We start from the raw sequence: 20,733 nt of genomic DNA, 5'->3' as shown, positions 1-20,733 counted from the left end.
ATGGTGTTTAACAGCAATCAAGGGCACTTCATTACTTCAGGGCAAGCACATTAAGCCAGACAAAAAAAAAAAAAAATTCCCCCAATGGTCTTCACAGTTAGGTTATGGAATGACAACCCACCATAAAACACCATAGATGAATGTTTTCATTTTAGTGAGCATTCCTTTTAAACTAGCATTCGCTTAAACCTATGGAAAATGACTATGAAAACTCATTACTAGATTTCTCTTTAGTTCATCGGAAGACAAAAAATATCAGAGCTTCGGAAAATAAAAAATATCAGGGCTTCATAAGAAAGCTGTGCTTCCTTTCATTTCAAAACATGAGCAGCTGTTTTTAGGAAGACCAACTTTCCTGAAATGGATTGGGCAACCTGTATAAAATGGGAACCATCCTGGCTAACATGGTGAAACCCTGTCTCTACTAAAAATACAAAAAATTAGCCGAATTAGCCGGGCATGGTGGCCTGCACCTGTAGTCCCAGCTATTCGGGAGGCTGAGGCAAGGGAATCGCTTGAACCCAGGAGGCAGAGGTTGCAGTGAGCTGAGATCGCGCCACTGAACTCCAGCCTGGGCGACAGAGCAAGACTCCTTTTCAAAAAAAAAAAGGGAACCAGTGCACAATATGGTTCAAGTTCACTAGCAAGTCAGTATCTTAAAGAGCTTCAGACACTCGGGATTTGTGAGCAGAGATGTTAGACCTCAATCTTATTTTGTCACATGACTTTCTGGGGACTGAGGTGAGAGGAATGCAACTCAAAGTCCAAATTCTCTCCAGGTTCCCAAGCTAAGAGAAACCAGAATCCTTGGCCTTGACGTATCTCATTATAAAGAGAAAACAGACATGGGTATTGTATCATTCACAGCCTCCCCACATTCTCAGCTTCTATGATCATGTTAAGAAAAAGATGAATGCCTGCCTTCCTGACTAACAAAGTTGTATCTGGTCCTTAAAGGATAAAGATGTGACGCCTTGGGACTGTGTGGTCCAAAATGGTAGCCAGTAACACATGTAGCTATTTAAATTTATTTAAAATTAAATAAAATGAAAAATTCAGGTCCTCTGTTGCACAAACCACATTTCATATGCTCAAAAGTCACATGGACTAGTGGGTACTGTATTGGACAACACAGATATAGGACATTTCATCATCACAGAACACTGCTTTGGAATACATTTGAATTGTCACATATTTGATTTTCTATAATGTGAGCTGGGTTCTAACTGGATTTTCTGTTGGATTTCATTAATTCAGTACTTTGTGAAGACCTACTGGGTGCCAAGTATACAAATGTGAAATAAGATACCTTTTTGGCTTCAAGATAAATCCAATACTGCAGGCAGACAAGTAACACAATTATTATAGTCCAGCATGATGGGGGTAAAGATACAGACCCCTGCAGAGCCAGTGGAAAGGGAGTGGAGAGAAGGCAGACAGGGAAGGACAGAAGGGCAAATAATTCATACTAGAGGGGTCCTTCTACAGAAAGACCTAGTATCCAGAATACTTAAACAGCTGATGTGGTGACAATGACATATAACCAGATAAAACTGTTCATTATTCTCTGAATTTATGTGTGTATAATATATATATATATATATATATTTTTTTTTTTTTTTTTTTAAACTAACCCACACCCTTTTTCATCATTTGGAGTTAGGGTTAGGTGTTATGGTGTAGCACACTTGTCCTTTAATGATAGAACTCGTCCTTCCAAATCCACAGTTGCCACTTCAAACAGTCTTTCATCCAAATGGTTAGAGCATTCCAAAGAAATATCACAGCTGCTCCCAGGCTCAAAAGACAAGTGGGGTTAGAAGAATGATGCTGTTCAATCCCAAATTCAATACTAGATCAAAGCTAAAGTTTCCCTCCAATTTAAATCTCTCAAGGACTCTGTATAGCTCATGCTGTGGATCTAGTTTTACAACAGCAGGGAAAACCAGAAACTCGAGAATTTGGGGGATCACTTCAATGAATCATGCTCTCTCAGCAGATGCCAATGCTCTTATGTTTTCAGCAGATGATTTTATTTGTGGCTGTAGGAACCCTAGCTCCTATAGAACAGAAATCACCATCTTTGCTCCACTGGCACAGATAAAACTCTTATGGACTGTGCCAGCCAACATGACTAGAAGCTAGTGACATAAAATACCGGAAAAGTTTATGGGACATAATACAGCTGGATGTAGAGCTTATTCTAGCTTAGTTGACTAGTTATCTTCAGGGTTAAGATTGCATGTGTGGTAGATATCCAACCATCTATAAATGGATCACTCTCTACTGTACCTTCTATGTCAGTATAGAAGCCACCTCTGGTCACAGTGTGCATGATATTTTTGAACACTGGGCAATTTAGTCACATATCACGCACTCATCCTGGAGGAACCAAAACTGCTGCAAAAAGTTAGTAAGAAAAAGCTAAATGTGTTTATTTAGGAGCTAGAGGATATAGGTAATGTAGGAGCTAGACCACCTAGGGCTTTCCAGGCCACCTTAAGAATTCTGGACTTTATCTTCAAAATCATGGGAAGCCACTGAGTATTTTTTTGTTTGTTTGTTTGTTTTGTTTTTTTTTTTGAAACAGTCCTGCTCTGTTGCCTAGGTTGGAGTGCAGTGGCACAATCACTGCTCACTGCAGCATTGAAATCTCTGGCTCAAGCGATCCTCCTACCTCGGCCTCTTAAGTAGCTGGGACCACAGGCCCATGCCACTGCACCTAGCTCATTTTTTATTTTTTAAATTTTTTGTAGTGACAGGGTCTCCTTATGTTAGCCAGGCTGTTCTCTAACTCTTGGGCTCAACTGATTCTCTCGCCTCGGCCTCCCAAAGTGCTGCAATTACGGATGTAAGCCACCATGCCTGGTCTGCCAGGGAGCATTTTTAAACATGGGAAACAGATTGGGGTTGTGAAAGATCACTCTGGATGATGCGAAGGGATATGTGGATCTGTAGCTGAGAAGAGCTGAACTTGAATGCTGGCAGCTTCTACTGGGCAACAAGGAAAACTATCAGAGGTCAAGAAAAGATACGAGTGGACCATTTGTCAATTCCATGTACTTTGCAAAGTGTGTTCATTGGACCAGCAGTATCAGCTTCAGCAGGGAGGAACCTGTGAGAAATGAAGAATGTTGGGCATGGCCCCAGACTAGCTGAGTCAGAATCTGCATTTTAACAAACGCTCTGGGGTGATTTGTGTGCACATGAAAATTTGACAAGCCCATTTCTAGTCAACAGTGGCATCTTCCCAGTCTCAGGTGTGGCATCCTGAGTCTGTTTGAAGTGCCTGCTTTCATATTCAATGGCGTGTGATGTTTTTTCTCTAAGACGTGGCCCACTGGGTTTGGCCATAACCCTCCAATCACTTGTGAATCAAATGGCAAGTTCCAAGGACTACAGTGAAGAAAAACAAAATGTTCCAAGTTGTTTGGTCGTCTTGAAAAGAGCACAGCTAGAGTGCATTTTTGTGAGCCAAGCAAGTACTATTAACCTTGGAATTTTTCATGCTTTAGTGTCATGCCATAGGCAGGGTCTGAGAAGACAGGAATTGAGTCACCTGAGAAAGCAGATTTCTAAACACACACACTCCTACCCACTGCAGTGCTGGGAGTGCCTGTGAACACAAAGGAGGTAGATCTGGGATTCAGGCTGTCCTTAGTAGTCATAGGCAAGCTGATGTTTTTAAATATAAGGGTGGTGCCAAGTACCAGCAGAACACCATGCTGTTAAAAGTTTACGATAGCTAAGGAAAATCAGTGCTTTTCTTGGATGCTCCTATAAATCCACAGACTGAATTTTCCCAAGCTTCAAACCAGCAATGACAACATTGGGTAACGTGAATGAGAAAAAGGAAGCATTTTTTTGATGGCTGTGATGTATTCATGTACAAAATAAAATCAATGCCAGGCTTTTTTTTTTTTTTTTTTCCCTGAGAAAGAGTCTCACTCTATTGCCCAGGCTAGAGTGAGTGGTGTGATCTCCACTCACTGCAGCCTTAACCTCCTGGGTTCAAGTGATTCTTATGCCTCAGCCTCCCCTAGTAGCTGGGATTACAGGCACGCGCCACCACACCCAGCTAATTTTTTGTATTTTGAGTACAGACGGAGTCTTGCCATGTTGGCCAGGCTAGAATGCCAGGCTTTCTAGCACATTTTAATAGTAATTCTCAATACCTCTCACCAAACCCTAAAAGCCTCTGTTGGGCTCATGTCTTATGCCTTCATTTAGCTGGCCTCTGGATAAAAAGAATTTTAGGTTTTGATTCACACAAAAATTACAGTGTACATTAGCCTAAGACAGTTTAAATATAAGCCATGTAGTAGGGAGGAAAAAAATACACATCAATGCCTTTAACACTCAAAGGCTATTTTGTCTCCAGCATCCCTAGAACCTTTTGTGCAGAACAACAGAATAAAACACCTTTTGTCCTCAGGCTTGTGGATGGCCGTTGCCATGGCTGTGAGTTCATAATGGCCAAGTGATTTGCCCAAGTTGTCTGTGATCTTGGCTGCAGATTTAATGCTGGCTCAGACGGAGGGCTGGCAGGAACAAGGGCTCAGATTCTTCCCCAGGGAATGAATGTCACACATACACCCCCTCCCAAACACCCCCCCCACACACCACACACACACACACACACACAAAACTCTTACCTCTCTACATGGGGCCTTCCTTGCTATATTACTGATTCTTAATGAGCCACAAAATTAAAAAGAAAAGATACAGGAACCAAGCTTTACAACTTTCAAGCAACAAGCAATGGGAAAATGGAGGGAATGAAAATCCTGAGAAGCAACAGTCAATGTCAGTGGACAGAAGCTTCCCTGATTCTGAGCTGGCCGAGCAGTTCTCAACAGGGGGTGACTGTGCCCCTCAGGGGACATTTGGCAATATCTGGAGATAGTTTTGGTTGCCAAAGCTGGGGGAGAGGGTGCTTCTGGCATCTAGTGAGTAGAGACCAGGGATGCTGCTCAAAACCCACAGTGCACAGAATATGCTCTTATAACAAAGAATTATCCAGCCCCAAATGTCAATAGCTCCAATGTGGAGATTCTCTGAGGTAGCATAAAAAACATGTATGTCGTTTAGACCACTGGTTCCTAATCCAGGCAATTTTGCCACCCAGGGACATTTAGCAGTGTCTGGAGACAGTTTTGGTTGTTACAACTGAGGGTGGGAGGACACTACTGGCATCTAGTGGGTGGAGGCCAGGGATGCTCCCAAACCTCCTATAATACACAGCATAGCCCCCACCCCGAAATAAAGAATGATCACACCCAAAATGCCAATAGTGCTATAAACCAAAAATAACTCTGGGCCGGGCAGGGTGGCTCACACCTGTAATCCCAGCACTTTGGGAGGCCAGGGCAGGCGGATCACAAGGTCAGGAGATCGAGACCATCCTGGCCAACAGGGTGAAACCCCCATCTCTACTAAAAACACAAAAATTAGCTGGGTGTGGTGGCGCATGCCTGTAATCCCAGCTACTTGGAAGGCTGAGGCAGGAGAATCGCTTGAACCAGTTGGAGGTTGCAGTGAGCTGAGATTGTGCCACTGCACTCCAGCCTGGCAACACAGCGAGACTCCGTTTAAAAAAAAAAATCTAAGCACCACCCCCCTCCCCACCCAACCATCTGAATAGATTTCTGCTCTCTGCCAAGGGGATTCCAAAGTTAACCTGAAAAAACTGGTTCAGGCCATGAATGGAGGGGAGATTCAAACATACCTCATTATACCCTCCTCCCTTCTGGAATTAAGGAAAAGCTAACCAGTGTTAACATCAACAGACCTTAAATCTGATGAGAGACATTTACAATCTATTCTCTCTGAAACCTGCTACCTGGAGGCTTCATCTACAGGATAAAACTTTGGTCTGCACAACCACTTATCATCATAACCCAGGCATTCCTTTCTATGGATTCCAGGTCTTTACATAATTTTTAAATCTTCCTGTAACCTGCAAGCCACCCTCTGACCCCCTCTGAGTTGTCCTGCCTTTCCAGATTGAACCAATGTACATCTCACAGGTATTGATTGATGTCTCATGTCTCCCTAAAAGGTATAAAAGTAAGCTGTGCCTCATCCACCTTAGGTACATGTTATTAGGACCTCCTGAGGCTGTTTCAAAGGCCTATTCCTAACCTTGCTAAAATTAACTTTCTAAATTGATTGCGACCTATCTCAGATAGTTTTGGGTTCACAGTGCCAAGAGTAAGAAACCCTGCTCTCAGGTTACAATATATAATTCTGGTCTCAGACATTTGGTGACACTGCCAAATTCTAAAATCTTAAAAAGAAATGCTTAAAAGAAAATTAACTTTCTTGGAATACATTATAGAGCAGAGGTTCTCCATTTTTCTTGCACATTGGAATAATCTGGGGAGCATCTGAAAATCCTGATGCCCCAGCTTCATCCCAGACCAATTATATCAGAATTTATTGGGGATGGGACTCAGGAATTACAGGGTTAGGGCTTGTTTTTTTGAAGCTCCCCTGGTGGCCCACCAGCTAAATCTGGCTCTCCTCATGGCCTGCAAACTCAGAATGATTCTGACATGATTCTAAGTGGTTACTTTTTTAACTGCTTAGAATATATTTAAAAACCTATTTTGTGACACATGAAGGGCACACAAAATTCAAATTTCTGTGTCTATAAAGTTGTACTGGCACACAGCCATGCTCATTCATTTACATATGGTCTATGGCTACTTTCAAGCTACAAAGGCAGGGTTGAGGCATTGCCACAGGTATTTACTATGTGGCCCTTTAAAGGAAAGTTTTGCAGACCTCTGTTTAACAGGAGTGGTTGTCTCTCTCTCTTTTTTTTCTTTCCCAGATACAGTCTCACTCTGTTACCCAGGCTGGAGTGCAGCAGTGCAATCTCAGCTCTCTGTAACTTCTGCCTCCTGGGCTCAAGCCATCCTCCTGCCTCAGCCTCCCAAATAGCTGGGACTACAGGAAAACTTTAACCTGCATATAAATCTCCTGGGGACCCCATTAAAACACAGATTCTGTTCAGGCAGGTCTGGAAAGGACATTGAGCTCCCAAGTGATTCTAACCTGCCTGCCCACCAGTCTCACTCTGAGCCAGGAGTGGGCTCTCAAAGACGGTCTGTGCAGCCCCGGGAGACCTCAAGATCCTTGCAGGAGGACTGTGAAGCCAAAACTCTTTTTATAATAGCACCAAGATGTTATTTACTTTTTTCACTGCTTGACATTTGCACAGTAAAACTGCTGATGCCTGAGCGCGAATCAGGCAGTGGCCCCATAGTGTACTTAGCAGGAACACATTCCTCACCACCACGCGCTCGCAAGAAAAAAAATTAAAGTAAAAAGCCAGTTTCACTTCCAAATGTCCTCGATGCAATAAAAAATTATTATTTGATAAATCTCAACCCCCGAGTATGTGTCTTTTGAACAGTTTGTGTAATGAAATGAGTGAGAGGATGCAGAGAGCCGTTCTGCTGCAAACCAGCATGTGATGGTGGGCTAGAGGAAACATTCTTATGTAATTGAGTTATGAGCCAAACTTGCACCTTTCTGGGGCAAACACCCCCTTTCTTGAAAGAACGCCTGACAAGCTATAGTTTTTTAGACTTAAGTATGTGGCAGAAACTTTCTCAAAAATGAACCAAGTGAACAGCTTGTCTCTTCAAAGAAAACAACTGATAGTATCTGTTGCCAATCAATTTTGGAAAACTTGTACCTGCCACAGTGAGACTGACAGCTTCCCAATACTTACCAGACTTCTTGATGAAATCGGTGGTGATATTAACAAATGAAATTTTTTTGATATGGTTTAATGAAATGTGTCAATGTCTGGAAGATCTGCACAACTCAGAGAACCAATATTTTCCAAATAGCCAAGGGAAAATAATTCTTGAATATAAGAGCCAATCAAAGTGCAAGATCAAGCAATGAATTTTAGTGGAACAGAGTACAAAAAGATCATCAATATGGTTTCAGATTCCACATTACAAGTAGTCTTTAAGAAACCACTACCTGCTGAATTTTAGTGTAGTATCAAGGAAGAATTTCATAATTATCTGCAAAGGTCATTAAAACACTCCTCCATTCTCCAAGCTGTGAGAAATCGAGTTTTCTTCATATACTTCAACCAAAGCAAGATACCCCAAGATGCCTCTGAATGAACGCAGAGGCAGATGTAAGAGTCTAGCTGTCTAATATTAAGCCAGATATGAAAGAGATTTGCAAAAATGTAAAACAGTCCTATTCCTCACACTAAAATATTCTTTTTGAAAATTGTTATCTTTCCTAAATATTACTTAGGCTGACATATAATGGATTTGCTATTATTTTAAATGACTAAGTTTATTATTAAGTAATAAGGTATCAGTTCTTTTTTTTTTTTTTTTTTAAGATGGAATCTCGCTCTGTCTTAAAAAACTCCAAGGCTGGAGTGCAGTGGCACAATCTCAGCTCAGTGCAACCTCTGCCTTCTGGGTTCAAGTGATTCTCCCGCCTCAGCCTTCCAAGTACCTGGAATTACAGGCACCTGCCACCATGCCTGGCTTGCTTGCCTGCTTATTTATTATTTATTTTGAGATAGAGTTTCGCTCATCTCAAAATGTTGCCCAGGCTGGAGTGCAATGGTGCCATCTCGGCTCACCGCAACCTCAGCCTCCCGGGTTCAAGCAATTCTCCTGCCTCAGCCTCCCAAGTAGCTGGGATTATAGACACGCACCACCATGCAGGCTAACTTTGCATTTTGAGTAGAGATGGGGTTTCTCCATGTTGGTCAGGCTGGTCTCAAACTCCTGACCTCAGGTGATCCGCCCACCTCAGCCTCTCAAAGTGCTGAGATTACAGGTGTCAGCCACTGCACCCGGCAGGCCTGGCTAATTTTTGTATTTTCAGTAGAGATGGGGTTTCACCATGTTGGCCAGGCTGGTTTCGAACTCCCGACCTCAGGTGATCTGCCCACCTCGGCCTCCCAAAGTGCTGAGATTACAGGCATGAGCCACTGTGCCCAGCCCTCAGTTCTAGCTTCTAATATAGAAAATATTTATAGGCACAACTCAGAAGAGCAAAGGCTTTTTGGGGTCTTCAAGTGTTTCTAAGCACGTAAAGGGACCTAACACCCAAAAAGTTCTGTGAACCACTAATACAGTGCATTAAAAAGATATGAAGTCAATTGACAGGGGCTTCCTGTCCAAGAGCAAAGTGTGAAATCAAATATAGGTTGCTTCTCAGTTCTCTCGTCTTTCATGCAGTCCTAGACATAAAAGTTCGACTACATAATGATAAGAATGTGGAAACTATTTCTAATGATAGAAAGGAAATCACTTTTTTGGCAGTCCTTTTAGAAGCTTGTTCTAAAATCTATTTAGTAAGGGATTTTCATTTTTGTGAAACCACTATGAAAGTCTTAAAATAGATGAGCCCTTAAAATAGATGAGCCTCTAATATTTGCCATATGGTACCAGCAGTAGAAGATAAGCAAGTCAATAAAAGCAATGATACGCTTACATGGCTGGGAATAAAAATATCCAACAACCAGATACTTGTTAGTCTCTTCCTTTGCCTTTTGTGGGAATTGGCTTTGGTTTTCCCAAAGGCTTTTAGCCTGGTGAAGTGGGACAGCAAGGAACCATGGAGATCAATGGAGAGTGGGGGAAGCCAGTTTTAAGTCCAGATGACAGAGATTTTAAGAGCACAGCGATCTGGAGGCTACTCCAGACATCTGAGAAGTATTTAATATCTGCAGTTTTGAGCTTTAGTAGCAATCAGTTTCCTTGACCATCTGGGTGACAGTGTCTCTACTTTCCTGGATTCTATTCCATTCAGTGAGTGTCTGCCCAATCCCTGCCATGTGCAAGCCACTGTGGTGGTGGCTGCAAGTGTGCCCTCCTGGCTTTGATCCTTGTGGATGGGGTGAGGGGGTGGTAAGACACACAGACACATAAGGTATCACTAAAGTGGAATAAAGAGAGTGCTGACATAGGGACATGGGGGAGTGAGGTAGGGACAGATCTCCTTGGGTTAGTGTGGATTGCTAAGGGAAGGATTATGGATGGCAGGAGGTGAAGAGGCCTTGAAGAACAGAAGAATTCCATGAAAAGCACAAGGGAAGGAGAGCAGGGCCAATGTGGTGTGGGAGACGTGGGGAGAGTTCAGGGTGTAGCCAAGTTTATCAAGGACACCAGGGTAATGGTGGGGAGAAGTCAGGAAGGTAGGACCCCCGCCGCCTGGCCCAAGGAAGATGTCCAAGCCAGCCTCAAGCCTCTGTGCTTCACTTTGCAGCAAAGGGAAGAGAGGGAAGGCTTGTGAGCAGGCGAGAGATGTGATTCGGGATGTGCTTTTAAGAGATGAATCTGGCACTTGTGTGTGGGCTGGATTGGAGTGGGTGCAAGCTAAACTCTTCAGTGGTAGGTGGTGGCAGAATGAGTCTTCGGAGGTTTATTCATGGGGGCAGGACGTCTTCAGTAAAAGCAGGAAGGATAAAAATTGGACAAAGCTGTGGAGCTATTAAGCAATCAACGTCATGCAACATTTTCTATTCGGGTGAGAAAGGGTAAGAGAATTTATGTGAACAAATCTTCACGAGGGCCATTCTAGAAAATGCAAACTAATCCACAGAGAAGGAGAGCAGATCAGCAGTTGCTTGGGGAGAGTGGGAGCATAGGAAGGGTGGAAAGAGTGGGGAGTAGCGGCCACATCGCTATCCTGCTTGTGGTGCTGCTTTCACGAGCACACACGTATGTCAAGGCTTGTCAGACACTTTAAAGAGATGCACCATATGCATGTCAACTATACCACAAGAAAGTGTTTTCAAAAGACCTGTTTGTGAAGTTCAATTTCTACAAAACACACTAGTTTAAAAAGGTTGTGAACCCCTTTGGGAAACTAAGGACTGGTGGTGAAAGGCAAGAGCCACACTAAGCTGGGTGATGGGAACCCTCCAGGCAGCAAGGCAGAGCAGAGGCATCCTCTGGGCAGAGGGTGAGGACAGCAGGGTCAGGGAGGCCTCAGGGCCTTTACTAGACAAGCAGAGGGTAGGAGGCTACAGTGAGGGGAAAGGAAGATAAAGGGCGCCTGAGGAAGACATACCTGTTCCTCTAACCACAATAACACACTCGTATGCCCTGCATACATCTCTATATGCATAGGGTGTTTATAGCACATGCTATAGGCAAACACACATGTGTATGGCATATGTTGCATAAATAAATATATGTAGGTTTAAATATATTGGTTTATGCACTGCGTGCCTTTTAAAAGAATGAATTTCTCTTCAGGAAACACCAATACACAGATTGTATATAATATTCCAGACTTATCAAGCTATCCATGCGTGCAATAAGCTTAACATCCGGGACAAAGCAACCCCATGGACTTCTACTGCTTCACTTGGAACCAATTTCCTGACTCAAAGCATAGGACCCAGCCCAGGGGTTCTCAAATCTTCGTACTATTGGCGTGGGCCATCCTTTGTTGGGGGAGGGGCTGTCCTGTGCACTGTAGGATGCTTAGCAGCATCCCTAACCTCTACCACTAGATACCTGAAAGGCATCTCCTGAAAGGCAGAAACTCCCCTGGATTGGGAAACACTGGTCTACCACAGTGGTTCTCAACCTTCGCTGCACAGGGATCACCTGGTGGGGGAGCTTTCAAGAACACTGATGCCTGGGCCCCACGCTCAAGATTCTGAATGACTTGGTCTGGATGTGGCTTCGGGATTTTAAAAGACCTCCCCTCCCTTCCAGGGTTCTACTGTGAAGCTCAGGCTGAGAATTTCTTATTCAAGAAAACCATCCCAAAAAGTTAACCCTATTTACATGCAGATGATTCTAGAAACCTCAATTAGCCAACCTAGTCTTTTTTTATTTTTATTTTTTATTATTATTATTTTTTGAGACAGAGTCATGCTCTGTTGTCCAGGCTAGAGTGCAATGGCACAATCTCTGCTCACTGTAACCTCCACCTCCTGGGTTCAAGTGATTCTCCTGTCTCAGCCTCCCAAGTAGCTTGGACTACAGGCACCCACCAATATTCCCGACTAATTTTTGTATTTTATTTTATTTATTTATTTTTTAGTAGAGATGGGGTTTCACCATGTTGGCTAGACTGGTCTCAAACTCCTGACCACGAGTAGCCAATCTAATCTTAACTTACTTAACAAACACATACTGAGCTCCTATGCAACTCTCAGAGTGCAAGGTCTTGAGCAGCCTGGCCCAGGAAATGAGTCATGTACACAATGGACACTAAACTTAGACAATTTCATACAGAGAAAAACATCATGAGTGCCAAAAATAAGGTGATCATCATTCAACACTATGAATGAGTGCTTTCTTGGTCCCAGGTCCCAAGCCAGGCCAAAGCAGGGAGCAAGGCATGAAGACTTCTGCTCACAGAGAGCTTAGAGTCTAGTGCCTCAGAAAGGCCATCAAACACCTGCCAGGTACTCATTTAACCCAGTGATACATTCTCTGAGAGGTGAGGCTTTGGGAAAGTGAAGAGGTTATGATCATTAAGGAGATGGAGGATGCATTTGAACTGTGAAGTGTTCATACAGCCTGTGGCAGGCAGCTAAGACACCCTCAATGATCCCCACAAATCTACATTCATGGCCTTGTGTAATTCCCTCCCCTGAATGTGGGCTGGATCTAGTGGCTCACTTCTTAGGACTAAAATATGGCAAAAGTGATGGGATATCACTTCCCTGATTAGGTTTCAAAAGACTGACTTCTGTCCTGTTAGCATTGTCTCTCTGGCTGGCACATTCTCTTATCTGCTCACTTGCTCTCTCTCTCTCTGATGAAGTCATCTGCTATGTCATGAAGTAGCTATGGAGAGCCCACACATGGCAAAAAATCAAGGGAGGTTTTAGGCCAACAGCTTGTGAGGAACTGAGGCCCTCAGTCCAACAGGCCTCAAGTAACCAAGTCCTGCCAATAGCCATGTGAATGAGCTTGGAAGTGGATCCTTCCCCAGTTAGGCCTTCAGATGAGACTGCAATCTCATTAGAGTTTCTGAGACAGCTAAGCTCAGCCCAGACTCCTGACCTATGGAAGCCGAGATGATATATGTTTTTGTTTCTAGCCACTATGTTTTGGAAGAATTTGTTATGCAACAGTTGATAACTAACACACAGCCTGAGCTCTGATGTTTGCCTACAGCTTTACAATAGAATGTTTTTGCACTGGCTCTTATACACAAAGATATAGTGGCAACAGCAAAACATTACTTCAAGAGGAATTTACTTCAAATTCAATAGTACTGTCTGCTACAGATGTGGAAATTTGATTTTGAGCACTTAACTGCAAATACATATACAGGTTGAACACATATATACACAGGTTGAACTGAAATGATACTTTACCAAAGATGTTATAATGAGGGGTTATGGCCTTCTATGTGTATAGCAGTGGTGGTCAAACTTTACTGTGCATTAGAATTGCCTGGGGGAGCTTCTTAAAATGGGCCAAATTTCTGGGACCCATTGCAGATAGGTAGCTGGGGACTGGGAATCTGATTTTTCTTTAGAGATTCGGTCTTGCTATATTGCCCAGGCTGAACTCGAACTTCTGGGCTCAAGTGATCCTCCTGCCTTAGCCTCCCAAGTAGCTGGGACTACAGATGTGTGCCACCATGCCCATAAGAAATCTAAATTTTTAACCAGCATTCTTAGTGATTCTGATTCAGGGCACTGGAACCTCATACTTTGAAAGAAAAAAAAAGAAAATTAAAGAAACGATCCCCAACACTACATTTAATAAACCACAAATGTCTTTTCTATACACAGAAGATAAAACTTGTTAAAGTGCACTGAATAGAACACTAGATCAAAGTAGCTCACAATATCCACTTAACGGGACTTGGTTTATTATGGGAAAACTCAGAAAAGGACCTGAAAGAGGCCAGAGTGGCTGAGCTTCTAGAAAGTGCCAAGAAATTCTCTGAAAAAGGGCTGAGCCTTAGTTGACAGCCTGTGAGCAGGGAGTCCCTATTCCCCACAGAGAGCAAGGATTCTGGGGCCTGGAGGGCAGAGGATGAGGGATGTTTGATGCAGAAGATTTTAGGAAACTGAGTGCTGGGCAAAGTTTTTAGGTGTTGCCTAACATCAGTAGATAAGAGTATTGCATTTTGGCACACTTTGCAAATTCTAAGTCAAGGATTGGCAATTGTTTTCTGTAAAGGACCAGATGGCAAATATTTTTGGCTTTGCAGGGTGTACAGTTGCAGCTTCTCAACTCTGCTAGTGGAGTACGAAAGCAGCCACAGACAATCAAATGGGCCTCGCTGATTCCAATAACAGTTTCTTTACAAAAACAGTGGGTGGCATCACCAGCCTGGTCTGTCAAATCCTCACAGGAATCTCGATTTATTGCCACTAGCAAACAGCACATGGAGGTAAACAAGATTTTCTCAAGACACAGGAAGGCTTGTTTCGATCCCATTACCTCTCCTACCAGCCTGACATTTCATCCCTAGATAGTCCTTGGGGGTGAAAGCATTGTTCATGGAAGTCTCCAGAAACTACAAGCATGATGATCTTCAGAGAAAGATTTGTCGATGATCTTCAGAGAAAGATTTGTCCCACCTAAATGACTGTGACACCCAGAGCATTCCGTTTAGTACAAAAGCCAATCCATATAAGCTTTTCATAGACGTGGACGCATTCAGGGGATGGGGATGTGGCTTATTTGGGAGTGAACTTCGGCACCCAAAAGGACACAGCCTGGGGAGGTGGGAAGACCCAAGTGGCTGACTTCAGCTACTCCCCAGCTACTTCAGAGTAATTCCAGTTACCTCTAAGGGTGGCAAAAGATTTCAAAGCAAAATTAATTTTAATAGACTCTAGTTAGATTTATATGAAAACATGTAATTTCAAAGGCAGAAAATAACAGATGGCACTACTTGTCAAAGACCGAGAAGTACTCAGTCTTGAATAATCCAAGTCAGTGTCCCTAAAATCAGACATGTCTGACAGAAAGCCTCAGACCAACACTCAATACTCATTGATCTGCTTTCTCTGTCTGCCTACTCTAAGATGAGAAGCAAACATAAGACCAAAAGACAAAGGGAGCTGATATGTCACAGACACAGTAAGCCATTGTTACATAATCAGGTGCTAATCACAGACTAACAATATAGCGCATAAACAATGGAACATTCACAAACAATCAAGAAATTATTTATATCGATATATATTTGTTTATAGCTATATATAAATTCTTTATATGTGTATACATAGTCGTAATATATATATTACACACATATAATCACGACTGCCATAGCAGTCAGTAAATAAACTATAAAATCATTAACTGCTGTATACGGTACTTTTCTGGTGAAAACTGCAGGTGCTTTGAAAATGAAAGAATTGATACATCTCAAAAAAAAGGCAAAGTACTCTAAAAATCTCAGGGACCTTACAGCATGAGCCTGAGCCACAATGCGCTTCCACTGTGTTCACCATTTACCTCCATGTAACCAGAAACATTTTGAGTAACTGAAAGGCATCAGACAGACTGAGAGCGTCCACTGGCTTAGGCTGGATAAGCTAAGAAAGCTTCTGCAACCAGCCTCTGGGGATAGAATGACACCACCAGCAGAACCCACACGGCACGACCAGACTGTCAGTTATGGTAGACACCCAACTATGGCCAGAGGTACAATGGTACACACAGAAGGATTAAGGGTTTTTGTTCCCTCTTAAAATACATTTCAAGTGGTTTGGGAGAAGACCTCAAACTTAGTGGCCTTACACCTGAGGTTAGGAAAGAGTGACACTAAAGAACAATGACAAAAATCCAGTAGCATTTCCCAGGACTTATAGCTACAGGTGTTCCTCTACAAAGCAGATCAGTGAGAGAGAAGTCCCAGGCTCAGCCTAGAAGGGGGCCAAGGGATAAAGTCTGCAGCTCCCAGGAGTCAGCCTGTGGTTACATCTGGGCAGACACAGTGCAACATGAGTGAACAGCAGTGCTGGGCCCTCCCTGTCAGTCTGCTACCCTGCCCCCCACCCGCCAAACCCCGTGGTGACTCAGGAATCCATTCTCTGTGGTGCAAATCACAACACTTGGGCTTCTTGCTAAATACCAACACTCCCCAGGGCCCTCCTCTCCCAACATCCTCTGTGACAGTCCCTATGTAGAGGGTATGCTCTTTATCCTGACTTCTGGAATTACCTGTGGCCATCTTAACTGAAACATCAGAGCAATCTGAATTTGAGAGGGGGGAAATTGGTGATATGTGAAGTGGGTGGTTATTCTACTCCTTCCTTGTGAGACTGAATTCTGAATTACAGATTTAACTGTATATAAAGAACCATTTTAGTCCACTAAGAATGGCAGCCTATATTTAGTCACGGCATCTTGCATGTCATTGGATTATATTAATGAGGGAGATAAGAGACATTTGAGAATTTCTCCCAAGCTTCCATCAACTGCTTTCTCCTCTGGCCCTCACTTTGCCACAAAGAAACAGACCTTTCTCACCTTCACTGCCCCTTCCCCAAGTTCCCTCATGAGACAAGCAGGTAAGAGAAGCAAGGTCACTGTTTTTCAAACCAGCCAGGACTCAGCAAATTAATGACTGTCTTGGCATTGCTTAGACATGCCTCTCCCTAAATAGAAAGGGAAAGAAGAAAGGATGAATACCTTTAGCAATTCTTTATCTTTTCCAAAGATGAAGATTTCTAGATCTCTTGAGGGTAAATTCACATAATCAATTCCTTCCTGTCTTCTCCCTTCTTGCTCTTGGACCTTGCTCTGAATTAGTGCTTCTCAAGCTTTAACGTGCATAGGAACCACCTGGCAGTCTTATGAAATGCAGATTCTTATTCAGTGGGGCTGGTTGGGGCCTGGGACTCTGCATTTCTAACAAGCTCCCGGAGGTGTCGATTCCGCTGGTCCACAGCCTGCACTTGGAATAGAGGATCTAGAGTTCTTAGGCTATCCTCTGGAGCCTGTGTAACACAATCTACAATAGCCTGGAAGTACTCCCTCCATGTTAAGCACAATATTCCATTGACTGGAGACTCAGCATGAACTACTCCCTGCTTCATCACTTGCCTGCATCTCAGACCACCACCTCAGGCCAGGCCCCTAGGGCAGCATCGCGAGGGATAGCCCATGTGGCCATACATCCTTTCATCTCTTGAAGGCAGAAAAGATGTAGACACTACATGTCCAAAGCAGCTAAAAATTGAAAAGGAAAAAGAAACAACGAAAGAATAACTATCCAACTCCTAAAGATGGAATTCTACTAGTAAGTAGTAGCAAGAAAACGAAAACCATGAAAAGGATCCTGGAACTATCCTGGAACCACCATGACCTTTCCAACAGGGAATAAGGAAGTTCCTGGAGAAGGGCAGTCTCCGCTACAGTAACTGCATGAGTGGGAGAGGCATTTTCCTTTGGCAAAAATTTCCTGGTCAGCCTTTATCAAAACCTCTTTTTCCCCACGGAAAAAGGCTGCAACTCTGCAAAAAATTAAAAAAAAAAAAAAAAGCCATACGGAATTCCCTATTTTTTGCCTCATACCATCTGGTTGGGGTTGGAGATCTAAGTATAGAATGGCAACGGCATTGATTTAGGAGCCAACAAAATCGGTAAGTGTCTGGGAAGGCAATGGCATGGCTGGAGTGGGTCCCTTCACTCTGTTGCCTGCACTGTAGGCTTTACAATATCACACATAAGGTCTCTGCAGACAGCTCCAGACACAAGCAGTCCCCGTGGAGACATCTGTTTTCCAATTATTTCCATCAATGCACACAAAAGGTTAAAACTATGTGTAGGTGGAGATTGTTTCAGGATCTGGGAAGAAAATTCTTTAAATCAAATTCAGTGATTTTGTTTCTCCCCCTCGGGTAAGAACCTGCTAGTTCATGGAATTCTCACTTGCAGTAGTATCACCAGCAACCTGATACTATTAGACTTCCACAATCTTTCATCATATCATTCTGGAATTCCAAAAAACTTGAAAAGTAATGTTTTTGGGGTTTTTTTTCCTCCCCTAACTCATCTGGCAGCAAAACCTGTTCTGATCTCATCTTCCTTGGTGCCAAAATCTCACCTGAATGGACAAGGAGTTGTTTATAGTGTTGGGCTCTCCAGAAAGATTAATCAGTTAGATTTGCAGAGACACTCAGCGGCGGCATCATGCAGTACATGATGTACGCACTGTGTTATCTTTTGGAAACCCCAATTCTTTGGAATTCTGAAAGAAATCAGTTTCAGAAAAAAAGAAAATGGAGCCTCGTATGTTTCTTCTCAGCTGCCACTGCTGCTACCAATACCCCAGATTCTGGTGTTTCACTGTAGGATCAAAAGTACACAAATCTTATTGCAATGCTTTTACAACAAGTGGAGAAAACTCTTCAGAAGCAATTGATAGAGGTTTTTTTATCCCCCCCAATAAGATACTGTGTTTATTCTTTACCAGTTTAATGAACTGGTAAATAAAAGAATAAGTATTTTTCTGGGTTTCCAGCTGGCCTGATGTCATTCAACACTCTTAAAATGAAGACTCTTAAAGACTCTCAAGATGAAGAGGGACTCCTCTCTCAAGCAGTAGTTTCTGATAACTTGGGGGCTTCTTAATCATGTTAAAAAAATACCCCTTTCCCCACTCCCCACCCTTGAATTATGCACATCTCATGGTTTTTGCTGCTTTTTTAAAAAGCAGCTTTATTGAGATACAATTTATATTCTATAAGATTCACCTGTTTTAAGTGTACAATTCAATGATTTTGAGTAAATGCACAGAGTTGTGTGACCACCACCACAATCCAATTTTAGAACATTTTCATCACACCAAAAATGATCCCTTGTGCCCATCTGTAATTGCTCCCCAATCCTCCCTTCTCTCAGCCTCTGGCGACCACTAATCTACTTCTTATCTCACCAGTTCTGTACATTTAACATAAACAGAGTGGTAGAACATTTGGTCTCTTGTGTCTGGCTTCTTTCACTTAGCATGATACTTTTGAGGTTCATCCACGTTGTAACATGCACCAATATTTCATTCCTTTTTATTGCTGAATAGTAGCTATTGTATGGATATATCATGTCTAATGACATTTTTTTAAATCAAGATTCCAGAACCCTCCATATTCTTTATAGGATCTATGAGAATGGATGGCTGATGTCACCTCGTGCTCAATCTATTTAGCCAGCACTGTACAGGCACACACAGAACCAGCACCTGATAGCCATAGGACAGATGAAGGAATGCATAACCCAAGACAGAACTAAATCCAAAGTCAGATTTCGTTTTAATTAACCTGACACCACAATTTAGGTTTTAAAGGAAAAAGTTTTATTAATCATGGATTTTATGACTTTGTAATTCAATGGGTAACTTACATTGTACCTTGGGATTGCCCTTTCTGGAGCTGTGCATGCTACGTTTACTCCTGAAGAAGTTAGCAAGCATTTGGAAGAAATGTTATGGATTGATGCAAAATCACAGAAATACTTTAAACCTGTTACTGTGTTTATCCGACCTACCACCTGCCCTTTATGTTTGCATTTTATGTAGTTTGAACTACGGTTGTACACTGGCAACATCATTGAGTTTTTAGCTAACTGAGTTGGGTATTACGACTTGTGTTGGCTTTGGGAACGTGGGAGGTTGGATATTCATACTGCTTTGCCTTTTGCCCCTTCTAGATCCCCAAATCAGCTGTCGCACACCTCACCCAGATCCAGCACCTAGCAGTTCTGAATGGCCAATGTTCCTCATGAGCAAGGAAAATGGAAACCGTACCCACTGAACCTACCTGATGGGAATCGGGTACATGGTTATCCAATCCTACTTTCACAGCTTTGATTTCTCTTTCTCAAAGGCAATGACTAATGTGAGAGGGTGGTGCAGAGCAGCAGGGCTGGGAAGACATTTGGGGACACTCACGGTACTCTCAGAGCCAAGGCTCCTTGAAGGCCCTGGCCCAGTTCTTGGCCACATGGGGGATGTGGGGGGCCCCCCTCCCCCATTATTGGTTCAGGCATTGGAAATTTCATAGTTAACCAAAGGCATATCTCACTGTACATTGTTCCCTTTGAGAAGAAGAGGTGATTGAAGGTGAAGAAAGAGGGAAGAGGGAAGAAAGGGAAGAAGGAGAAGAAAGTGGAGAAAGATGGGGTGGAATGGAGAGGGAGAGAGAAAAAGAAAGATGATTAAAAAATGTTTATAGGGTGAATTCCACCCACGCCCGTGTGAACAAATTAATGCACCAAGCAAAACATAAAATATCACCAAGCTGCAAGAGCCATTACAAATAATATTAAGATAACAGTTGACTTGCTATTAGAATTCACCCCAAGGCTGTATTTACCTGGACTGCTCAAGGGGCTAGCCCTGTCCCCCAGGGTTGGCACGGGATGGTACTGGTGGTTCTTTGAGCCTGGGTACATCCAGTGGTACCTGCCAATTTCCATTTCAGCTCTGCTGTTCACTGCCAATTTCAGGTGGCAAAGAGTCAGTGTCTCTATCTCCAGCAAAGATTCTATATCAGCATTTTTATTTATTCTTTACCATAGAAAGGAAATGGGGAGTTTAAAAAATATGCTTTTGAAATGCAACCCTTTAGTACCAGCATGATCCATTGAGAATGTCCTCCATTTCTAAATTGAAGTTTATGTAAATCACCAAAATGATCTTTATTTTCTACATCTTCCCCCACCCCCACCATATCCCACTTCTTAAAATGCTCATTTGGGAAAGATACTATTTATAGTGAAAATTTGGCTTCTCACA

General features: G+C 42.8%; 1 protein-coding gene across 8 annotated transcripts in view; it reads right to left on the bottom strand.

Annotated features, from left to right (window-relative positions):
- The window catches only part of GPM6B (glycoprotein M6B), a 168,306-nt gene that overhangs the window by 17,394 nt on the left and 130,179 nt on the right, over nucleotides 1-20,733 (bottom strand). For 4 of the 8 annotated variants that reach the window (XR_004434909.1, XM_033201562.1, XM_033201563.1 and 1 more), the window contains exon 2: nucleotides 20,312-20,431. The exons of the other annotated variants lie outside the window; for them this stretch is intronic. Coding sequence is in view for 3 of the 4 variants with exons in the window: in XM_033201562.1 (XP_033057453.1) it covers nucleotides 20,312-20,431 (120 nt within the window). In the remaining variant the exon portion in view is untranslated. The remainder of the gene's footprint in view (nucleotides 1-20,311; nucleotides 20,432-20,733) is intronic. 8 annotated transcript variants of the gene reach the window in all.

Source organism: Trachypithecus francoisi, unplaced genomic scaffold, assembly GCF_009764315.1.
Source record: "Trachypithecus francoisi isolate TF-2019V2 unplaced genomic scaffold, Tfra_2.0 Lachesis_group6, whole genome shotgun sequence".
Classification (NCBI taxonomy): domain Eukaryota; kingdom Metazoa; phylum Chordata; class Mammalia; order Primates; family Cercopithecidae; genus Trachypithecus; species Trachypithecus francoisi.
This window is presented reverse-complemented; position numbering and strand designations above follow the sequence as displayed.